Source organism: Ambystoma mexicanum, chromosome 14 (assembly GCF_040938575.1).
Source record: "Ambystoma mexicanum isolate Mex_15411 chromosome 14, UKY_AmexF1_1, whole genome shotgun sequence".
Classification (NCBI taxonomy): domain Eukaryota; kingdom Metazoa; phylum Chordata; class Amphibia; order Caudata; family Ambystomatidae; genus Ambystoma; species Ambystoma mexicanum.
The window spans coordinates 618,809,922-618,829,338 of NC_090940.1; the positions used below are offsets into that span (position 1 = coordinate 618,809,922).

Here is a 19,417-nt window from a genome sequence, read left to right on the forward strand (position 1 = left end):
GACCGATACCAACATAAATACCTGGTGCCCCAGAGTCCCCTGCAGTACAAAATATCTCCCAACTGGGTCTTTATACAAAACTTGCTTTCTGAAACCCACTGCGCCATTCAAGAGTATCCCCATCCCTTTTGTCATTGATCCGCTGGAAGCAAAGTATTGCTTAGGAAAATCCCTCTGCCTCATGCCCTCTTCATCTTTAGGTAGTATGTGCATTTCATGTAGAAAAACCGATGTGGCCTTTAGCTCAGACAGGTGCCACAATAACATTCAGCGCTTTACTGGTATTGAGACCCTGAACATTCAGGGTAACCATGTTCATTTCAGCAATTTCCTAAGGGCACGCAAACTTTCTGCTGAGCCCCCATCACTCCATGAATCCAATCCCCGAAAAAGATCTGCGCCATACAACTGGTCAAACCAACAATCCTGTCAATAACCCCTCCCAAACCCTCCTCAACAAATAACATACTGGTAACTGTCGCCAAGGTGTACAACACATCCTTGGCCTTATGGGTCTCAAAACCTTAGCCCAGCCAACCCTCAGACCCCCCCCCGCTCCCCCCACTGCAGCCACCCGGGAAGCCAGACCCTTCTGACCACTCGGTAGCTACTCAAATTAACTGCTCGTTGACTCCCTCTCCACGGGGGGGGAGCCTGTCATGTAATTTCAGTTGTTCTAACACATCTCCCTATCCCTTTAGGATATGGATTCCCCTGTAACCATCCTTCTGTCTTAGTCATACGTTGCAAACGTTTCTCAGTCTCTTTTCACGGTAGCGTGTCCTCAGTTGGCAGGGGGTCACTGTTCCATTAGGTTTGTAATTTCTTCCTCCTTTGTTATATGGTACGACTTATTTTGGTATTCAAATCTCAGGCCACATGGGAAAGTCCATCTATAGCGAATTCTTTTAACTTGAAGCCAAGATGTAACTATCCTCAGACGTTTGTCTCATCAGGTTCGCCTGCGCCACGTCCTGGAACAGTGTTATGAGTGTCCCAGAATTTTACTGGTTCTTGCCTGCGTGCTGCTCTCATGATCTTTTATTTTGTCTGAAAAAGTCAGATTATTTTTCTGCTGGTAGGAGGTGTAAACACTGTGGGTTTCATCTATTGCAAGGTCTTCACTTGCAGGGCCATCCAATAACTGTTGAAATAAGGCCAGCACGTAGTCCTTCATGTCCACATCAGAAATGATGCAGGTATTTCCTGCAGCCTAATATTATTTCTTCTGGACCTGTTCTCAGCATCTTCTTGTTTATTCACACCCCACTCCATCTGCTGTTCCATCCGTTTTGACAGTTCATCCTGTTCATAACCCAGTTCACACAGGGTTGTCTCAGTTTCGTCAACTCTTTTCTATCGCAAGCATCTGTTTGTTCAGGTCTGTGATAGATTTGGTGAAGTTCACTAAGCAATCTTTTAGCTCTTTCTTAATTTCCGCCAGCCTTTCTTGGAGGTCCGATCATCTTGTAGGAGGATTCTCAATTTCCAATTGCATATTTGTGCTTCCAAGCACTGATGTTTGGTGCTGGCGCTTCGCAGCCTCCTTCATTGCTTTGATGTCCCCCGAGGTGGGGCCTTTCTATCTACTCGGCTGTTTGGCTGTCTTTACCTTTCCCCGGATACATGCTCAACAGGGGGTCCAAACTGCAGTTTCTTCATCCTCGCAGGCTTCCTAGTTGATGCAAGACACCTCCTCCTCTGAGTAACAACTGGTATTCTGTCTACTATGTTGTAGGGCAAGTGTAGCTTGTAGGGCCCCCAGTTAAACTTCCAGTAACGCTATCACAATTGCCGAATATGAGGGTGTCGTTCTGCCTGGGTTCACAGTAGTTTGCCAAGAATTACACCAAGCTCTTCAGAGTCATTGCTGGCCTCCACCAACCAGCCTGTGCAGTTATATGTCCCGCGTAGAAGAATATGTTATGGATATTGGCTGTAAGCAAAGGGTCTTCCTCTCACAGTGGGAGACTGGATTTGGTTCACCAAGTTATGATTCCCTGCAGGCAGTGCCAGCTACTTCCAGTGAGGGTTAACTGCGGCCCCGGCAAAGGTAGACCTCATTGTGGGCTCTCCTTCCTCCGCATATCATGCACTGTACTCCGCTGCAGGGACCGGAAGGAATCACAGCATTATCCTCTTCCCTCCACCACATGCCCCGCCGGGGTACAGCTCATGGGAGGGTTCGTGGGGGCACTGTGATGGCCAGTAGTTCCACCGCCGCTCCAACGTCGTCAACACATGGGTACTCCACCACCTGGTGGTCACCTCGGCGGGACTGCTGCCTTCTTGAGCCTCGCTGCAGCTCTCCCTGCCACGAGAGCTTGTTTCGGGTGGTAGGGGAGCAGGATATGCCACTCCTTGCGGGGCCTCCTACAGCATTTCAGGAGGAGCGCCGCCATTTTATGAATGCACCGGGGCAGTTTATTAATTATATTCTTCCTTCCCATGGGCCAATTCACACCAAATTCGGGGAGAACGCTCCAGGGGGGTTCCGATCCCCTTCAGGGTGCCTGGGGGATCCACCGGACACATTTAAGGGGGATTCAGGGCCCTCGGAGCAGCCACGGGCATCAGAGCTCACTAAGGCAGCATGTGTCTCTGTCCTCTGTCTCTGTCCCCAGCTGGCCATGCCCCCCTGCGGCTTTGTAGTTTACCAAACGGCATCTGCTCGTGGGAGGGAATGAAGTCGCGCATCAAGGTCTTCCAAAAAGGCAATCTTCGTTCAGCTTTAATATGCCTTTGTCTGGAAACGTGGTTCTTTCACTCTGTCAAGTGACAAGTTACTAAAAGTAGTAACAAAGTCCCAAGACTAAGGTAAACCATGTTTCACAGTACTGACAGCCTGAAGGACATGTCACTTTCCCCATAACAGATGCGCAAAAGACAGTGTACTGAAGCTTAAGGCTTCACTGCACTGTAAAAAGTATAAGTCAGGATCAAAAATAAAATTAAAATGTTTGGGGATCCATTAAAATGGAAGGAAAGGTGCAGTAAAGACAAATCTTTCATACCCGCCCCCCGACCCTTTCCCTCACAAACACTTGGGCGTGGAAGAGGAGGACTGAGACTAAAGAGGCTAACCCTTGCATATCCCATTGGACATGTCCTGTTAAGAAGGTCAGGCAAAGTCAGGCACTTTACCGTAATCACATTCATCTGATACCCATTAGCTCCCCCCACACGGATAAAAGGCCAGAACATGGAGACTCTGAGCAAAGTGGAACACGAGAAGGAGCAGTTTTTCTAGGGCAAAGGCGAAGCCACTGAAACAGGACGACCGATCGAGGGACCAGAGTGAGGGGTAGGGAAACCCTGAAGATCCCTGCAGGAGGTTGTTGCCTCCAGGAAACCATAAACGATAGATAGAGAAAGCCAAATCCCAGACCAGAAGAAGCCTGCATTGTGTTTCACAGATGCCAGAGACCCTCCTGAGTGAACGGCAGAGTTGGGGGGTGAGGCCAAGCCTGTGGTATCAACCTTGACTCGTGAATCAAAGCCGCAGGGAACAGAAAGGAATGCACACAACCGGAGAGTTAGTGAAAGACATGAAAGACCGGTTTGTGTCCAGGAAATATTGAAGCCACAACAGTGTATCTCCGAATTGAAGGTTGTGTGCGTGCTGATGAGACGTAAAGGAAAGCAAACCATTAGTGAACTTTAATTTCAGAGGTAACTGTGAAGCCAGTGATACAGAGTAGTCTGACAAAAGGAAACGGCCCTCTTGAAAGTCTCTGTGAAATGTTTGTTTTGTTCTATCGTGACAAAGTGAATGAACTCTGAAATGCGCGATAGTCGAGATTAACCCAGACGAAAGGGGAAGTTTGAAGGTGATTTCTTTAAGAGAAGGATTTCTTTGAACATTTCTGATTCTGTTGTGGCACTACCCAGACCAAGGGACACTGGGGCAAATACCATAAGGGAGAGCTGAAGTGAAAGTCGAAGTGGTCCAGCAGAGGGTTGTGGAAGAGGCTCGCACATTCGAAAGTCTTCGCCATCAGTGAAAGGTCTAAGCCCGACTGAGGGAGACCTGGAACATAAAATAAGTTGGGGAAGGGAACCCCTAATTAATGCAAATAAAGCTTGGGGAAGGGAGACGCTGCGATTGCGAGGTCTGAGCCCAGCTGAGGGAGATCTACGTTAAATCAGGTGTTTGTGTAAAAAAGGGGGTGGGGGGGGCTGGGACTTCGGGAAATCCTACAAAATAGGATGGGGGAGATGGACAAAAAAGGGGGGAATTCCGCGTCTCACCATTGGCTGTCTCACCCCCACTCCCCGAAGAACCCTCACCCAGGTGATCCTTCCACACTGTTCCACCCACAGGGTCTGGATCCAAAAACGATGGCCGTGTCTTGGCCACCTGGATGACCAGTCCCAGAGGACTAGCGGGTGACGCACCCTTGAGTTTCTCACACTTCACGCTCCGCATCTCGTGGGTCAGTGGGATTAAGAAGGTATCTGCGGTCAGGTAGCCAGTTGTAGCCACACCTCCAGAAAACAGCCACGGAAGAAATCCTCCTCGAACAACACAGCATGGCACCACTGCAAGACCACTTTCGCACCACTTACCTCTCGGTCTATAAGTCACCAAGAACTCTAAACTCTATTAACGTAAAAGTACTGTAAGAGAAGGCTGAATGGAGTAATGAAGATCGATAAAGGATGGGAGTACCCGGTCAATGTAGCCATTATGTACTGTGTAGTACCTGAAGATTGTAACCACTATGTATTCTGCTATGCATCCGCACTGCCCTTGGGCTACATGTAACTGGTTCTCTCCAGCGCCCTGATGCCTGAGGGTTTGCGTGCGCTATACGAATGAAAACAAATAACAAATAAATAAGCACAATCTGCGCTGTAGTGGTTGTGAGTGCATAATTGGTGCCGGGACATTTAAAACACCAAACCAGCTGGTGGAAGGGAGATGCTAGCTGGCAGAATCTCATCCTCTCGTTACTGAGGGACCACTCTGCTGCTGGGAAGACCATGAAGCCAACCGACTCACGGAGAAGACCAAGGAAATAAGACTGCCAGAGCCGGTCTGCGGCGAGGACGGCACAAAGGAAGAGAAGACTTTCTGGTGTTCGTGGGTACCATAGAGCAGCATCCACGCCGCTCGAACTCTGAGAAGTGCATAGCAGGCAAACCGGAGCCACAAGGGACTCAGAAAGCCACAAAGCGAGGTTGGTGAACTGGGGGAGAAGGAACGGGACGGCAAAGAACCGCTACATGCTTACCATGGGAGAACTGAAGCACATCACAGAGAACCGATGAGTCCACAAAAGGGAAGATTGGACACTGGGGCAACCCCACTGAAGGCAAATAAGAATAAATGAAGCACATAAGACAAAATGTGAGATTTCCAAAAATAATGGAATGAATACAAGATATTGTCAAGTTTGCAAGTGTGTCAAGTGAAGCACATGATGGGAAAACCCTGGAAGGGGAGTATACCAGGCAAAGTCAAGTTGACAAGTATGTAAAGTAGATCACATGAGGAAGTCCTGATATGAGGATGTATCGGGTATAGCCAAAGACTGTGCTGAAATTACATTAAAGAGAAGAAACCTGGCAAGGGAATACACCCGGTATCCTACAAAATTAAGACCGCCAGCCAAGTTGTTTAACATACAAACCATTTTTGCTCAACAGAAAAGGCTAAGGAAAACTCCTACCCTTAGAAGCTTGAACATCTGTAAGAGGACAACCTGGGGAAGGCAGCAATCCCCTGGAACTATGAAGTCATCCAACTGGGAACGTTTTGTTTTAGGATTACCTCTTTCCTTTTGTCTGCAAAACATATTATACACTTTTCAAGGCAAGGACATTACCCTTTTCAACAAAGAATTTTATTTTTTTAATGTGAGGCCCAGAGTAGAACTTTGGACAGGGGACGTTTTCCTTTAGACATCTTGACATTGTCAGACCTTTAGTTTCGGTTTAGGTAGGGAAATACCTCTTAGAGTAGGGACAGCAAGGCATTTACCAACCCCTTTTTGTTTCAAATAAAAGTCTATAGCCAAAACTATGACCTCTGTGTCCGTGTCTCATTCCCGGCTCCTCGCACACCACACACATCCCTGATTGAAAGGATCTCCTTCACCTTCATTTTTTAACCTAGACAATATGTGAATAATCATGTAAGCATTTTTATTAGTGTTATGACTAAGCCTATTATCACAATCATGTTTTGGAACTTTAAAAACAATTACCATCATGTCTGGCCTACATCGCATTCTATTTCTTTATAAACCCTGTACAAGAATGTGAATGTAACCATATATCGATTTGTTGACATCATCCATGATCTGCTGTCCTTGTGTCTAGGGTTTCAGCACTGGTGCCATCCGTTTAGGAGTGAGCTGGTTCTCCCCTTTCTTCCTAGGCCTCGTGAGGAGAGGACTGTAGCAACTCGACAGCAACCAGGTAGGGAGAGTACCATTAGTAGCAGTAGTAAGAAGTAGTACTGTAAGGGAAGCATAAAGGTATGTTTTATAAACCATGTTAAAGAAAATATATACCCTTTTGATTATGAAAGAAGAGGGTAAAGATTTGGGAGTGTCTGCTACTAACATTACCATCAACTCCGTAGAGTAGCCAGCCCTAACCTGTCCATAATGTAATTGTCCCTTCTACCCCATTGTACACCATTCCCTCTGTGAAAAGGCCCCACCCTTGCTCTGGTTGTCAGGTGGGGGTGACATACATGGGGTTTGGTGCCTCCCTGAACAGTGGCTGATGGCCAGACTGTGGTATGGACCCTGGTCATCTATCCCTGGTTCCCAATGTGTGACAGAGGGCAGTCACAGAGACTCCTCCTGCGGACTCCCCTCCCCAACTAAGATAGCCTAAAGTTCTCTCTAGGGAGATCCAATACACTGGAAAGACGCATCAAACACTGCTCTTTAAGAAGGGTCACTATGAGCCCACATTCTCTATACAGTCAGTGGAGTTTAAAGCTTACCTAGGTTTTGTTTCCAACATAACCGTTCACATGCTGGAGAAACGGGGGACATGGGTCCTTCACACGCAGCACCAGTGAGTGGCAGGAAGTGGAGAGTGGAATCCAAGATGGTGGGTAGAGCAAATTAAGGCATTGTTTCCCCCCCTTCTAAGTCCAAAGTGAAGCCAGGAGCACAACCAATTCTAAACCTGCTCCAATCCCCCCAGGACACAGCGACAGCCACACTCTCAGAGCCCAACCACAAAAGAGAGCATTGTAAAACCAAGAGACACCATTCTTTTGGTTATTGTTGTTGGAGAAGGCGGTTGTAGCAGGCACTTGGAGAGCATTGGCGAGAGACAAAGGCTGGTGAGGTTGAGTTGAAGGCAAAGGGGGAGAAGGGACAGGAGGATGTGGTAGCAGGTAGTACAGTGGGGCTGAGGTTACATCAGGTGCCGAAGTTGGTACAGTGGAGATGGAGGTTACATTAGGCGGCGAAGATACTTCGGTGGAGGAGGAATTTACGTCGGGAGGTAAAGATGGTACACTGGAGGAAGTGGTTGTATCGGCTGGCAAATTTGGTGCTGAGAAGTAGGAGGAGTGACAGATTGCAAGATTGAGGAGGAAGAGGAACTCAATCACACAGTTATACAGAACAAACCGTCTGTAGAAGGATGGAGGAGTAACAAGACCCTGGCAAATGGTCAGAGGAGGAATAGTGAGCGCACCCAAGTGTGGGAGGCCACAAGTTTGGTGAAAGTAGAGGATTGGCCTAGGGATAAGTGGGGTGAAAGAGGCGAAGTTTAGTACAGCCCCTGGCACCTTGTGGCATCATTTTATCTCAATGGGGAAGCTACAACTCTACCAGCAGTAAATCAGAGAAATTACCTAACAAACCCATAGACGTTTGTAAAACCAGGGCTGCTAGTAATGTTTGGTAAACCTGCAACCCAACCTGTGGAGGTGCAATGGTGTTGTAACCCAGTGTGTGACCTGGTTTAATTTATTTACTGTTCTCTGTGTATTTGTTTTGTTTATTTACTTTGTGTAATGAAACACAGAACATCATACTCCTTAGGTCTAGTCTTCTGTGCATCTGTGAGAAGCTGGTAACACAATCAGGCCAGAGGTATTTTGTTCTTAATGTATTTATTTTTATTTATCTTTTCTTTCATTTTACAATGAACGCCATTGTAGTCCTTTTCCTCTTGATCCCCTCTAGACTTGTGTTTCCTTGGTCCTTTGGTCTTCTTCTCTCATTGATATGCCCAGGTATAGAGTCGTCTGTCATATACAACCTCCTCTGTGGATGGCTGAGAAGAGAATGAACAATAAACCAATGTTCACAAGCTGTCCCTTTAAATCCCCTTGTGCCTTCTGATTGATTGTCTGCCTAGGAAGGTCCCACCCCTCCTGAGAGAGTTCAAAATGGTTATCTCTGGGTGTTGTTTCCCTTTCCAGACTCTCTGTATGGTTTTGCAGCAATGTATTCCAGGTAAGGAAGTGGGACTGTCCCTCTTTGGGGAATTGTTTTGCTCTTCTGTCTCTGCTTTAAATATCTGAGTTCCCAGCAAACCCTGTGTCTGTCTTGTCTCTGCACCTTCTTTAGCCATACCAGTTCAGGGTGTGCAAGCCTCTCCTCGAATGGGTAAGCCTCTGTATCTCTGTGCATGTTCGCTGACATGCGGCGGGCACTGGAGACACTGCTCTGGGTCTCTGCAATGCTGTGGCAGGTTTTTTTACGGCGCCTCTGCTGGAGTCCGATGTGTCAGATCTCTCTGTCCCTTCCCCGGCCCTAAGTTGTGGCGGAATCCTGCTTGTTGCGGCTCCGGCCATCAGCTGGGGCAGCTTCCCGTCTGTGGTAGCCACAGCCCCTGCTGTCGTGGCTTCCCGTCACAAGGTTGCTTCCCTCTGCTCCTCTCTCTGGCCCTCTTCTCCATAGTCTTCTGCCATGAGCCAGATGAGCCAGACTCCGAGTTGTCACATATCCCCCCTCACCAAGCCCTGCCGTTCGAGCAGGGAAAAAGACTTTGACATTTAATACGCTTCTGGCAAACGACTAGCAGGGACGTGATCCAGAGTAAACTAGAAAGGCTGCAAGGAAAGAAACCCCAGAAGCGTCCGCCGATTGGTGTATTTATGTCAGGCCAACCAGATCAACTGGGCATGATCCGTGACAAGGGTGAAGTGGCGCCCCAAGGGATAGTAGCAGAGAGACGCCATTGGACAGCCAGACATTTGTTCTGGAATGTAGCATAACCGGTCTCCTGTGTAAGCAGTATGCTGCTTATGAACAGCACAGGTCTCTCAGAATCACCTTTACCTTGGAAATGAACAGCCCCCAGATCAATGCCCGATGCATCCGTGTGAAGAAAAAAAGGTTCCGAGAAGTCCAGGCAGTGTAGGACTGAGTCGATAAACTGTTCTTCAGTGCTTGGAAGGCTACCCTTGCCCTGGTTTCCTATTCTGCCACAGATAATGTGGAAGACGTCTTCAAAAGGTCAGTTAGAGGCGCCGCCATAGTAGCAAAGTGAGGAATGAAAAGCTCTTACTTTGGTGTGGAAGGGAAGCTGAGTTTGTGGATTGTGTAAGGGGTCAGAAATGTGAGGCGGACAACTTTTGGATGATTTGTCAAAATAGGCTATTTTATTAAATCATAAAGGTTATCAAAATGCCCTACTATCCATACTCTAACAAGATTTTCCCAGCCTATCAAAACTAAAGAAAAACAGTCTAACATAGGATATCTGGCCCTCACACTTAAACAACAAATATATGGTAATTCGTAGTAACATCAACAAATATATTCAGTCTCTCTTAGTAACCTGGGTGAACTCCCATTCCGCATGTTTCAAGGTTATTCAGTTCAGTGTTCAATAAAAAGGGAACAAGGAAATCCATATTTGTAAGACGGTCTAAGTTCAGTTCTTGACTCCTTCAATGTTATAGTAAAGTTCTGTTAACCGAAGTTCAAACGGAAAAGCTTCTCTTCTTGCTGAAATAAGACTTTCCATTTCCTCAAATAGCATTAATGTTATTGTCAGCCACAATGTTTTTGCCACAGCCTCCAGTTGTTCAAGACGAAAGGCCACAGTTGTTAGATTAAAGTAAATATTTAACGTATGCAAATGTTAATGAAGCACAGTTCTTGGTTAACACTTCGTATGTCTCTCTTTACAAGATTAGAAGTCACAGTAGGTACCTTTGTCAGGATAGCTTCACAGCACTTCTACTTCCACTTCAACAACTTCTTCTAATTTTAAACAACTTCTACAAGAGATCACCATGAGGGTCTACTCCTCTTGCCCCATGGTATTCCAGCTTCAATTGTGTTACTGAAGAGTCATATTTACTGACAAACAAATATACCACCACATCTTCAGTACTCTGCGACTCTAAACAGTTTTCATTTATGACAAGATTCACCTTCGGTTACTTCAGCACCTTCATGTAGGCAAGGTACTCTTTCTCTGAATATCCCTTTTCCAGAGGGGCAGCCTCTTTGCCTCTCGTCTGTCTGCAACAATATAACAACCTACAATTCCCTTTAGGACACACTTTTCTCTTCTCCCTATTGGCTTGGGCAATGTTGTTGCATCCACTTAGAAGAATAATTAATGGTAGCAGGTTTCCCTTCCGTATCCTTGCCTTTATCCCTCTATCTGCTGTTAGCCAGAAAATGTATCCAGAAGCTTTGTTGCCAGTCTCTTGGCTTCAGGTTATGCTTGCACGCCCTGGTCTTTGGCAATGCCGATATTCTGTTTGGCACACAGTAGGTTTAGACTGTTCTTTGGCTCTGGCAAAGGCTTGTTTCAGTCTTAATTGGGGAAATACCTTGTTTGCCCTGCTTGGGCAATGCTTGCATACTCCCACTTGGAGTAACACTTGGCTTCTCTTGCTAGAAATAGTTAACTGCTTAAGTATAGATTCAGTGGTCACTCTTCCTCTTAGAACCTTTAATTAGTCACACGCGACCACTTCTTTGTGTTCTTTGCAAGGTTTTAAATTCAACAATGCGGTTTCACCATGTTTTCTCTTCACGCAAGTGAAAGGGAGAACTTTTGGTCACACCCGTGTGCTACAATTCAGTATCCATTGTCAAATACTTAACGATCAACTTTGCATCACTTCTACTCGTACGCAAGAGATTTATTTAGCTGGATACTGTTGCTGGCAGTGTTCGCACAATGAATTGGAACGCCTGGTTCAACGCACCTTTTTCTGTGTTCCTTTCTCCACATACGGCACAACTTCTACGACTTCTGGCTGTACTTGGGAACCACACCCTTCCCCGCTGAAGGTTTCTCTGGTCCAGCCACTCAATTACGGAGCCTCTCTTGCTCCTGAGACTCGCAGCTTCACGACAACTTCTTGCCATGGTCTCCGACACGCTTCCTGCTGTACTATCTCTGCAATTAGGCTCACATTGTGACAGGCAGCCTTCCTATGTGCAGCCTCTGCACATCAGAGTTTGGGCAAACATGACCCTCACAGGACAAGCAGGTGAAATCTGTGGCATCAGAGTGCCAGCGTCCCTTTGTTTCTCCCACTTCTGCCTGGATTGTCAACACTTTGCCTTCTTCCTTCTGCTTCTGCTCCTGCTGCATACACTCCATGTTTCAGCTCCTTCTAGTTGCCTACACCCGAAGGGACCTTTTAAGGCCCTCAGTTTCCCTCAGGTGTGGGCTATCAGACTTAATTGCATGACTACTATTATATTATAGCTTCAGTGCTCTTTCTCCTCCCCGTACTTACAGGATTATTGGACTTGTAGTCTCCAATGTAAGGAAGGCATAGTATCAAATGCCAAGGCGACACTTGCCCAGCCCCTATCATTAAAGATGCAGCCAAACAACTTGCTCCCTTCATCACCTCCCTCATCAACGCATCTTTCACCTCCAACATAGTGCCCAACAACCTCAAGGACTCCTGGGTTCTTCCTTTACTTAAGAAGCCCACCCTTGACCCTAATGTCCCCACCAACTACAGACCCATAACGACTGTACCCTTCCTACTAAAAATCCTCGACAGAGCTGCCTATCTCCAGATACAGAACCACCTTGAGAAAAATAACTTACTAGGACTCAGACAATCAGGATTCCGCCCCAAACACGGCACTGAGACCGCCCTGATTGACCTTAAGACACAGATGGACAACATTAAAGACAATGGTAAACTAGCCCTCCTTCTCCTCCTTGACTTATCGGCCGCCTTCGACCTGGTCAACCACGACATCCTCTGCAAACATCTATCCTCAGCAGCCAAATTTTCAGATAACGCCAACGCATGGATCCATTCCTTCCTTAACAACAGATCCATGAGAGTCTTCGCACCCACAGCCTCTGCCATCCCAGCCCCAGTCACTTGCGGTGTCCCCCAGGGCTCCTGCGTCTCCCCCACTCTATACAATGTATTCACGAAACCCCTCTTTGACATACTGGACTGTTTGGGTGTCATCTACACCAACTACGCAGATGACACCCAAATACTGATCCCTTTAACAGGCGACTACTCCACCGACCTCACTGCTCTCAACAACATTTATTCCATTATCCAAGAATGGATGGCCAAGCATGGCCTATGCCTTAATGACGACAAGACCGAGCTTCTTCTCCTAGGTTCCCAACCCAGACTTAATAAACTCGACAAACTCTATCAAGCATTCACTATAGACGGCAATAACATCATCGTCTCTAACAGCGTCAAAACCCTAGGAATCTACCTCGACTCCTCCCTCACACTGACAAGACAGATCAATTCCATCTCATCAGCCACTGCTTACACTTGTAAACTTATCAATGCCAGCAGACCTTACCTCTCACCATCCAACTGCATCACCTTAGCCAGAGCGCTAGTCCTTTCCAAAGTTGACTACTGCAATGCGCTATACTTGGGAACCAGTCAGAAAAATATCAACAAACTACAAGTCATACAAAACAACGCCTTGCGAGCAGCCCTGAACATACCCAAACATGAACACATCTCGGACGCCAGACGCACCTGCCATTGGCTATCCATACCACAAAGAATTGAATATAAAACCATCTCACTCACACACAAATGCCTAGCTAACCAAGCACCCAGATACCTATCCGACAACCTCAAGCACCACACCCCAGCGCGCCCTACCAGATCAGCTCAAACACACTGCTTAAATATCCCAAGATTTAAGCTCCAAAAAGCAGGTGGCTCCAGCTTCCCCGTGCTTGCCTCCAAACTTTGGAATTCACTTCCACTCGAGCTGAGATCAGAACCGTCCTTTCACAGATTTAGACACAACACCAAAACTTGGCTTCTATCCAAAGAAACTGCCTAGCCCTACCGCTCTAGCATGCACCAAGACTGTAAATTTGTAAATATGTAATCGATTTGTACATTTCTGCTGCATTATTCTTGTTGTATTCATTATTCTTGTTGTATTCATCGCAAGCGCCTGGATGCCCTAGGGCCAGGCGGCGCTATACAAATAATAAACTAAACTAAACTAAACTAAACTAAACAGTAAGACAGACACAAGTGATCACATTTCAAAACGCCTATCTAATCCTAAATCTAAAGATGGAAACAAGCTACTACCATCAAATAATAACGCAGTTCTAGTCCAGTCTGTCAAAATAAAAAGGGCTTATACTAATAAACCTATTGCCAATCCTTACTTCTGAAAACAAATACTGTGGGAAACAATGCTATGCAAAAGAAAAGTGTTCAAGAAATGATATGTTGGGATATTCAAGCTGTTGGCTTCCCTTCCCCACGTTTTCAGCATGAGACAAGACGGCACACTCAAGCTTTGCACGGTCTCTGGCTTCTCTAGCACGAGGATGCAGTTCAAAACTTCAACATCAGGGCCTTCTGTGCCAAAGTCTCTTATCCATTCAAAGTCTCATATTTCAGAGGGCCTGATGCAACACGACAAACATCAAAGTTCATTTCTTCTTAGGATTTCAGATGTGCCAATTCTCATGAATTTTCTGTTCACCCCAGGTCCCCCTCCATCGGGCTGAGATCCACCTTAACACAAAGCCTTTTCAGGTGATTTTTCTTTACCTTCGGTCCCCCTCTGCCGCGTGCAGACCCACTTGATCTCCCTCTGCCGGGCTCGGACCAACTTTGTCTACTTTGCCAAGCTCCCTTTACTTCTAAAACCAAAGACTTTCGACTGTGCACGTGATTTTGCTCAACCCGTCGCAGAACCAATTTGATTTACAATTACTTGCTCTCTTGTTGATATAACCTCTTTCTCACTTTCACTTTTGCCACATCTCAGCTGAATACCTTACAGAGACCTTTGAATGAGCACCCACACCGTGGCGGACCACTCTGTCAAAGTTATTGTATCTTGCTTTTAAAGTTCAATCACTCATCAGTAGTTCAACTTTACTTGCGTCTTTTATCACACACGTTTTAACAATGTTCGTTCCAGTGCTCACCATACAATTTTGCTGCTTGCAACCTTGGCTTCAACACAGAGCGCTCTTGTATCAGTCTCCCGAACTGACCGGCTGTGTTGATTTAACTGACGCTGCTTTGTTCTCAGAGCCAGGGTCGGTTCCACGGTGGCTTGTGCTTCTCCCCTCCTTGATTATTAACACGGGAGGGCCCTGGGTATCTCTGACAAACAATGCAGGATTCTTCAGCCTGGTTTCCTGGTCTTGCGCTTTCTATTCTCGAGGTTTCTGGAAAGTAACGGTTCCTTGTCGAAAAGGTCAAGGGAACTTCCCTCCTTGTGATCCCCTTAGGTTTTGCCGTCTTTTATCTCTCGTTCAGCTGCCATCTCAAAGCTGCTGTTTCCTTGTGTGCTTTGCCTCGCTCAGAATGTGCTCTCTTGCTCCCCCTTTTATTTTTGTGGGAAAGCTTGATTGAAGTCCGGTCTGTGTGTGGTCAGTAATTGCCTGACCTCGCCTGACCATTGTATTGGGACATGTCAGGTATACGACTCGGGTGTTAGACCGTTTTCTCTCCTAGCGGGCTGTCTGTGAGAAAGTGTTTGTGTTGTAAAAGGGGGAGGCTGTAGAGTTTCTAAATATCCGACCTGGAAGGATGGGGTAAAGGTATTTATTATAGGGAAGTGGATACTGCAACTCACCATCCAGTGTCCCACTCCCCGAAGACCCCTCACCCCAGGTGATCCTCCTGCACTGGTCCACCCCCAGAAACTGGATCCAAAAGCGATGGCTGTGTCCTGGCCACCCGGATGACAGATCCCCGGGACTAGTGGGTGAGACACCTTCTGGTTTCTCAAACCAACAACAAAATCAGGTTTTTTTGGGAACTGTTTTCTTTCAAGGGTACATTTATGTACCTTAAAGTTATTCAGAGATAAACCATCAGAATTCGTTGTTACAGAGGAAGACAGTTTATTTAAGGCAACCATTTTAAATTCCCTTCCATTAAGCCTTTGGGAGTAAGGAGGATTTTTATCCTTAAGTGCTTCAAATGGTCTTTCTAGTCATAGGGTTTGTTCATGTTTTATATCATTTGTGCCCATAACGCAGATCCTATAGATGGTTCAGATACATCATAATGACAATAGGCCATTACTTGTTTTGCCAATTTTAAAAGGTTCTCCCTTTTAATGGACCAATACTGCGTCTCACCCCAGAGGATCAGTAATACTATGGACAACTGTATCATCCAAATAGGCAGCCGCGTATTAACTGTGATACCTTAGCAGATTGCCCATCAGCCTCTGGAACGTCGATGGAGCCCCATGTAGACAAAGGTAAAACTGTGAACTGATGTAACGCTTACCTGGTATCCACGGGGACGTCACTCAGCCTGTTCTGACCTCTTACCACCTCGAACCCTTGCCTGGAGTCTACTCGACTGGAGACTGGGCCTGAAACACAGGATTGGTAGAGTTTAACTCCCTATTGTCTCTGTGTGCTTGACCCCTTCTTCCCCGGGGTACAACCCTTCCCTTTGATCCACAGCTCACCTTGTTTTCTTGGAAAGTGTTCTCTCCGTCCTGCTTTGAGTGCAGGGGCGCGTTGATTGATGCAGGCTCGTGGCTGCCTAGTTACTTCACTGGCAAGAGTCCGACAGGTAAGTATAATGAGTCTTTTGAACAGTTCTCTAACTTCGTTCCTTTCCTTCCTTAGATGATGGCCGGCATCCGGCGATGGCGACGTGCTGCTGAGATGAGTAGCGCTGAAGGTGAGTGAGAGCGCGATGCAACCCTTTCGTATTTGTATTGAACTGAGTTCTTTTTCTGTGTCTTTTAGGTGCCGCGATGTTTTCAGCGTGGATGCCGGTTATGAAGAAGAAATGCGGTGAGTAAGCGCGGTATGCGGCGCCTCTAGATGTTTCCACGCTAACCTGGAGTGTCTTTTCCCTCCTGCAGATAGATGAGAAGTTCCGGAGACAGAGTTCCCCCAGAGCGGCTGGGATTCAGGTAAGCGTTTGAAGCTCGTACAGTCTTTAAAGATAAGCGAAGATTTGCTGAATGCTTACTAATGCCTTTTTTCTGTTCTTTTCCTTAGGAAGCGGCGTGCCAGGATGGTAATGACACCGCCGAAGATGCCCGCAGAACAGAAGAAGCGATGAATGATGGGCAGAAGCGCTGCAAGGTAAGGCTGTTCCTAACAGTGTTCTTGTTCTTGCAGGAGCTGAGCGCAGAAGAAAGATGCAGGCCTACTGGAGACCGATCCGAACACGGTGAGTGTCAGGCTGCAGGTGCAGAAAACACAAAGCATGTTTCTGAGCCTGGGCGTGGTTTAAATAGTCTCTGGGTATCCCAGGTGTCTCTGTGCTGAACCACACCCAAAAGACTAGACTGCACATGCAGTTCTGGGAACCGAAATATGCGGGGACATCCATCTTGTCCCCATCAATGCACTACAAGTCCAATCCCCAATGTTATCCTATGGGAGTGAGTGAGTCTGGTGCCACAAGCGCCACGTCTGACTCCAAGTGGGACTTTGGAGGGATGGAGAGGCCCTTGAGGGCCATGTAGGTGATCGTGGCCTGGCTCCAGCCTGACATCTTGGAGGGCTGGGGACATGAGGGGCAGGAATCATGACAACTGATAAGAGTCCGCTAGGAGTGGAAAAAGCTATTTTTTCTGGTCTTCCTTCTTGAGCAGTATTTGCGATTACCCTTTAGTTAGATCTATCATTGTTAGATACTTGGCCCGCCCTAAATTCTCCAACAGGTCTTCAATACGTGGCATGGGATAGCCCTCAAACTGTGATACACTGTTCAGGTGTAGGACGTCCATGCAGAAGCGTATAGAGCCATCCGGCTTCTGCACAAGTACGATAGGTGAGCACCAATGACTGTTAGAGGGCTCTATGACTCGGAGTTCTAGCATGACCTCCACCTCTTTTCCGACAGCTTGCATCTGGGCCTCGAGAATACGCTAGGTCCATCTGCATACTTCTTGGTTAGGCAGGGTGCGTATTGCACGATAAGCTTCTGAGGAGCGTCCCGGATGTGCCGAAATATACCTCCTGAACTTCCTCAACAGTCGTTCCAATTCCTGGCATTGTTGGGAGGGCAGTTGACTGTTTATTTGTAGTTCTTCGAGACTACCCACCTCCAACTCGGGGTGCATCCCTGCTGTCTCTCCATGTTCTGGTGTAATGAGTACCATGACCGAGGCTGGATCTTCCCACTTCTTCAATAAGTTTAGATGATAAGTTTGTAATTGAGGTAGCTGTCCTCCTGCTGTACTTGGTATGTAACTGGACCCAGTACCTTTTTCTATCTGGTATGGCCCTTTCCATGAGGCTAAGAGCTTGTTCTCTGTAGTGGTAAGAGTACCATCACCTTATCTCCTGTATGGAAGGTGTGCAGACGTGTTTCCCGGTTATAATATTTCTCCTGTAGTTTTTGTGCTTTTTTGAGGTTCTTCTGGGCGATTTCCTGTAACTCTTGCACATGTCTCACAAGGTTACTGGCATATTCGGTCATGGTTATTTCTTGGTCTGGTTGTTACTCCCCTTCCTCCTTGATCAGGTCCAGTAATGTCCAGGGTCGTCTTCTGAACAATAACTCAAAAGGTGAAAAACCAGTGGAGGACCAAGGAGTGTGCCTTTGTCATTCAAATCAAAGAGATCACCCTATTCCAATCACGATTAGCAGCATCCACAGTCCTTCGTAGCATTTGGTTGATCATCTGGTTGTAGCGTTCTACCAGGCCGTCTGTCTGGGTATTATATAAGGCTGTTTTTAAGTGATCAATCTGAAGAGCCTGGCATACTTGTTGTACTAGTCTGGAAGTAAAGTTGGTGCCTCGATCCGTTTGTATTTCTTTTGGTATGCCGACTCATGCCATAAAAGGAATGATGGCATCACATACCTTTTTGTAGACTTTATACCATGCAACGGGAATGCCTAGGGGTATTGAGTTGCGTAGTCCACACTCACTAGTAGATAGTTATGACCCTTGCTCAACAGGTTTAGCGGACTGACAATGTCCATACCTATGGAATGGAAAGGCTCTTAAATTTAGGGCATCAATTGTAGTGAGGGCTTTGGGACATTGGCTCGGTTTTTCAGTTGGCACTTTGGACATTGTTTGCAAAAACTGTCGATTTCCCCGTAAATCCCCGGCCAATAGAATCTCTTTAGGGTTTTCTGGACCGTCTTGTCTGTTCCCTGATGACCTTCCCCCACTTCAGTGTGTTCTGCTTCTAACATGGTTTTCTGATACTTCATGGGAACCAGAAGCTGTCTTGCAGGTACCCTATTCACCTCTATGATGACCCTATACAGAAGCCTCTTTTTTCCCCAGAAATGGATGTCCCGGGACTACGGCCCCTGGTTGTCTGCTGTTTCCTGGGCATGGCAGAGAGTGGGGTCTAATTCTAGGGCCATCCAATAACCGTCTCCTTGTTCATCGACTCTCCAGTGTACTGTTGCGGGACACATTGCCTTTGTGTTCCAAAGATATTTCTGTAGACTTTTTTCTTTTTGTGTCTTCATTTCCCTGACATCTGGGCTTTCTAGTCCTTTGCAGGGGTTGTAGGTCAAAGGATCGAATCAAAAGGATCGAAATACAATAGGGTCGAATGAAAAGGACCAAAAACAAAAGGGTTGAATTTTTTTTGGTGGGGGGGCGGGGTTCCCCCCAAACCGCTGTTTTTTGGGTTAAAAATAGCTTTTTTTCCTATACGGAAACCCAAAAATAAATACATTTAAAAAAATATATATATACATTTAAAAAAAAAAAAATTTAACCCTTTTGTTTTCGGTCCTATTGACTCGAGACTATTGCATTTGATTCTTTTGTTTTCGGTCCTTTCACCGGACACCCTTTGGGCAGGAGAACTGGGCATTTACCCACCAGTATTCTATTCCCCTAGCTATCTCTTTAAAACCTGCGGCGTCAGACCCCAGCACGAGGGGTTCAGCTTCGATGGATAGGGCAGCAGCCTTAATCGGCATCTCTCTTCCCCTTAGCTTTATCTGTACTCACTTTAGGGAGTATGGTTTTACATCTCCATGTATACATCTTATACCTACCCCATG

At 46.6% G+C, this 19,417-nt stretch overlaps 1 protein-coding gene across 7 annotated transcripts in view; it reads left to right on the plus strand.

Annotated features, from left to right (window-relative positions):
* MLH3 (mutL homolog 3) overlaps positions 1-19,417 on the plus strand; it is a 252,031-nt gene that overhangs the window by 57,877 nt on the left and 174,737 nt on the right. For 6 of the 7 annotated variants that reach the window (XR_011283805.1, XM_069638056.1, XM_069638055.1 and 3 more), the window contains exon 3: positions 6,328-6,426. The exons of the other annotated variant lie outside the window; for it this stretch is intronic. Coding sequence is in view for 5 of the 6 variants with exons in the window: in XM_069638056.1 (XP_069494157.1) it covers positions 6,328-6,426 (99 nt within the window). In the remaining variant the exon portion in view is untranslated. The remainder of the gene's footprint in view (positions 1-6,327; positions 6,427-19,417) is intronic. 7 annotated transcript variants of the gene reach the window in all.